Source organism: Limulus polyphemus, unplaced genomic scaffold (genome assembly GCF_000517525.1).
Source record: "Limulus polyphemus unplaced genomic scaffold, Limulus_polyphemus-2.1.2 Scaffold4592, whole genome shotgun sequence".
Lineage (NCBI taxonomy): Eukaryota > Metazoa > Arthropoda > Merostomata > Xiphosura > Limulidae > Limulus > Limulus polyphemus.
Window position 1 is genome coordinate 64,360 of NW_013670202.1, and position 5,004 is coordinate 69,363.

Consider the following 5,004-nt stretch of genomic DNA (forward strand, 5'->3'; position numbering starts at 1 on the left):
TTATTGTAGGAAGGATTAAGTACAATATGTTATTATTGTAGGAAGGATTAAGTACAATATGTTATTATTGTAGGAAGGATTAAGTACAATGTGTTATTATTGTAGGAAGGATTAAGTACAATATGTTATTATTGTAGGAAGGATTAAATACAACATGTTATTATTGTAGGAAGGATTAAATACAACATGTTATTATTGTAGGAAGGATTAAATACAACATGTTATTATTGTAGGAAGGATTAAATACAACATGTTATTATTGTAGGAAGGATTAAATACAACATGTTAATATTGTAGGAAGGATTAAATACAACATGTTATTATTGTATGAAGGATTAAATACAATCTGTTATTCTTGTAGGAAGGATTAAGTACAACATGTTATTATTGTAGGAAGGATTAAATACAACATGTTATTATTGTAGGAAGGATTAAATACAACATGTTATTATTGTAGGAAGGATTAAATACAATCTGTTATACTTGTATGAGGAAAGGGATGTCTTAAAGATTCTGTACGACAGAGACTGAGACATACTCTTTCAACTTTTCGGGTTCGAATCCCCGTCACACAACATGTTCGCCCTTTCAGCCTTGGGGGCGTCATAATATTACGGTCAATCCCACTATTCGTTGGTAAAAGAGTAGACCAAGAGTTAGCGGTGGGTGATGTTGACTAGTTGTCTGTCCTCTAGCCTATGACTGCTAAATTAGGAATTGTTGTTTGTTGGTTGATTTTATAAGCACGTGATATTTACTGATGAAGACCTGAGCGTTTCATTTCTATTGGTTGATTTTATAAGCACATAATATTTACTGATGAAGACCTGAGCGCTTCATTTCTATTGGTTAATTTTATAAGCACGTAATATTTACTGATGAAGACCTGAGCGCTTCATTTCTATTGGGTAATTTTATAAGCAAGTAATAGTTACTGATGAAGGCCTGAGTGCTTCATTTCTATTGGTTGATTGGCAGCTATTTGTTTCCACTGGATAAGTACCAGAAAGATAGCATTTATAGTTTTTGAGATATCCAAGTTGCTACAAATCGATATACACGGCATGTCAATTAATAAACAATTTTTCCAGCTACGGTTGAACAAAGGAAACACATGTGTTTGTTTGTTTTTAATTTTACGCTAATTTACTTGAGGACTATAAGAGCTAACCGTTGCTATTTTTGAAGCGATGGACTAGAGAGAAAGCAGCTAGCCAACAAAATCCACTGCCAAATGTTGGGCCCCTCTTTACCAACAAATAGCGAGTTTAAGCGTCACATTGTAACGCCCTCACGGATGAAAGAGCGAGCATATTCGGTGAAGGGTTTCGATCTCGCTAAGAAAATAATTCTTTAGTTTTTCTTCAATATCGTACAATTATTTAAAGAAAAAATAACTTCAAAAGAAACAACTCTCTAGTCTAAACCGTTATTTGACAAAAGTCTGTTTGTCCGCTTATAACTGGCGAATCACTCTACCGACTGTCACCACTCCTGATAAGTTTAATTTGTGCCTCCCGAGAAATGACTTAAGATAGCTTGCGTTTGGATCTGAACCTTCTCTTATATATTTCTCCTGCCTTGAACTGCTACATCAGAGAATACTATATAGCATAAATAATATATATTATTTGGCCGATAGATGACACTAGCTGAGATTATCAGAAAACGCTAATAATGATAAGTTATCGTTTTGAGATTTTATATTTTTACCTGTTTTCTTAAGTTATTACTTAAATTTATAATTTTTTTTTCGAAATCCAACCATTTGTAGCCAATATATATAAACATTCATGTTGATAATGAAAGTTATAATGTTCATGAAAAGATTTTGGACACGTACTAGTTAATTGTGAGAGATATATCTGGCGGGATTTCTCTCACTGTGTTTGTGTTATGAAAATAACTGCATATTTTGTTATTAAAATAACTAAATTATAATCCAATAGGATTCGACGTTCGTTCGTTTTGAACATTAGAATTATAACTAAAAATATTGAAATGTTATTAGAATATTGTAAATTAGGCCTGATTTGATATATTTTTTTTAAATTATTATATTATCCTTGAGCAACCTTTAAATTTGATTTAATTGTGAAGTTTCTCTTACAAATTCCTTGCCATGTTTCCATACATCAGTTGCACAATAAACAACAGTTTGTCTGGAAAGTCGTTCTTATATTCTGAAAGTAAGTCTTAGGTCAATAATTTTAAGTAATCTGAAAAGCTATGAATGATTCCATTCTCTGTTTTGAAGTTTGTTTGATCTGATGAAGATTTACATTAGCAGATCAAAACGTCGTTCTTAAAACCTTTAGACCTTTTAGACGTATTCTTACGTTTATGGTATTTCTATCTCAACAAGGTATTATACAAATGATGATTTTTGTTTTTCTTTGAGTAAATGTACGATTTTTAGAAAGCACACAATGTTATGGTAATCCTGTACATTTCTCGGTGTGCAAATATTTGACATATTTCTGATAATATTATTGCCAGAACATACGCATAATGTAATAATGTCTATAATTTTCAACAGGGCAAAGGAGAAATGACAACATTCTGGCTTGTGGGTGAGAACGAACGTCCACGTTGTGTACGTCGAGGTAACTCCAAGAAAACTGGCTGTCTGAGAGACCCACGGAGTTCCTTGAGAAAAATACGATCTGGGTGCACATGTCACGACCGCAGGATGTCGCTAGAATCGCCAAAAAAATTACGTTTTGCGAACGACAACAGTAAACAGAAGGACCTACTGAAGAGAGAAGAGCTTAGCATTAATTGTGACACAGTTTCACCCTCTAATTTCAGCCCCCTAATGTCACTGTATCTGCGAGACAAACAACACTCCTGCCCCTGCTTAGGTCCTACTTGTATGCGCTGTTTGAAAGATGTTTATTTTATAAACTCTCCCGTGGACGATTCGGCTATCACTTTTCTCATTGGATCAAAACCTCTCATAAAGCGTCCAATAAGAACATGTGAGACAACTATAGGAAACAAAATACGTTTTCCACAATTTGATAAGAAACAACTAATGTTTACTCAGTCAGAAAGTGAACCATTTCTTCCTAAAATTTTGGGACTGACTGGGTTACATAGAGAAAGCTCTATGTGATAAATTGTGCTCTTATTTATAAACTTATTGATATACATAGAGAGAGAGAGAAAGGCGTAATTATACTTAGATTTACGTCAAAACGTCTTTACTAAGACTACGAGTCAATACGATACCTATATCTTATTTCCTATGGTCCAAGCATTCCCTTGCGTTATTTTTTTCTGTTACTATAAATGTGCGATTTTATTTTTTTTCAAATCAAATAATATAAATGCTGTTAAAAAGTTTCATAATATTTCAATACAGTTTTAATGAATGTGTTGTGTACCGTTCTTACTTTTTGTGTGCTTTATCTTCTCCTTTCAAAACATGAAGAAGATCGCATCAGTATTATTACGAGTTGTGAAAGGTCTTTATTTGTGAAAAAATTATTTGATGGTTAGTGTTCTTGTGAAAAATAAAGTATTTTGAGTTACGCACATATGTGTGATTTTTGAACACAAAATTCAACAGATTAATTAGAAATATCAGGATATAAATGTCATAAATATGAAAAAAAATTTAGCTAAAATAAAGTTTCCTTGAACAAATAAACATTTAACTTTCACACATTTATCGTGCTTTATTTAATTCCTGGAAGCCATTACTAAACTTACACTACTACTACTGAGCAAAGTTCGATTGTCTGTACTTTTCACAGGCTTTATTTATACCGAGGTGGCAATTTCTGATTGGTTGGATGCCAACCTATCACAGTTTGAGATATCAACACGTGATTTACTCTGGTACACTTCATTTTAACACGTAGTTTTGCCATTTTATAAACGCTTCCCTCACTATAGGTGGGTTTATGTATTTGTTTTTACCAAAATTCTAGTAGCAGATATACCGTTATATACATCCAAACTGTGCTGCTACCTACTGTTACAAAGTAAAACTAATATGAAAAATAAAATTATCTATTATTTAAACTCAACTGAACTCGTTGACTATTATGATTTTTTTCCTTTTTATTACTATCCTAAAGAAATATATGTGGTTGAAGAACAGAATAATTCTAGTGTTGTAAACTAATAAACCTAGTATGTTTCTTTAAAGATAGTATCTTTAAGAGAAATTTTTTTTTATATCTACTTTCACAATGATGCCCTGATTCTACCAAGAAAATAAAATTACATATATCTTATAAAATCATCGCTCATCGTTTGTGAATACCAATATATAACAAATTATAACAAATAATGTCCTTTTATAGAATGTTGTTTTATAAGTAAACATCTTTCAACATGTGCCAAGTATCGACAATATAAGAAAACACCTTTCAACATGTGCCAAGTATCGTCAATATAAGTAAACACCTTTCAACATGTGCCATCGACAATATAAGTAAACATCTTTCAACATGTGCCAAGTATCGACAATATAAGTAAACACCTTTCAACATGTGCCAAGTATTGAGAATATAAGTAAACACTTTTCAACATGTGACATCGAAAATATAAGTAAACACTTTTCAACATGTGCCAAGTATCGACAATATAAGTAAACACCTTTCAACATGTGCCATCGACAATATAAGTAAACATGGTGTTTACTTATATTGTCGATACTTGGCACATGTTGAAAGGTTTCAACATGTGCCAAGTATTGAGAATATAAGTAAACACTTTTCAACATGTGACATCGACAATATAAGTAAACACTTTTCAACATGTGCCAAGTATCGACAATATAAGTAAACACCTTTCAACATGTGCCATCGACAATATAAGTAAACATCTTTCAACATGTGCCAAGTATTGAGAATATAAGTAAACACTTTTCAACATGTGACATCGACAATATAAGTAAACATCTTTCATCATGTGCCATCGACAATATAAGAAAACACGTTTCAACATGTGCCAAGTATCGACAATATAAGTAAACACTTTTCAACATGT

At 32.1% G+C, this 5,004-nt stretch overlaps 1 protein-coding gene across 1 annotated transcript in view; it reads left to right on the top strand.

Moving 5' to 3' along the window:
• Positions 1 to 3,540, top strand: part of LOC106471389 (receptor-type guanylate cyclase Gyc76C-like) — a gene marked incomplete at its 5' end in the record, with an annotated part of 59,402 nt that extends 55,862 nt beyond the window's left edge. The window contains one exon of the mRNA XM_022399986.1: positions 2,540 to 3,540. Coding sequence (XP_022255694.1) covers positions 2,540 to 3,118 — 579 coding nt within the window. The remainder of the gene's footprint in view (positions 1 to 2,539) is intronic.
• Positions 3,541 to 5,004: the final 1,464 nt, after the last annotated feature.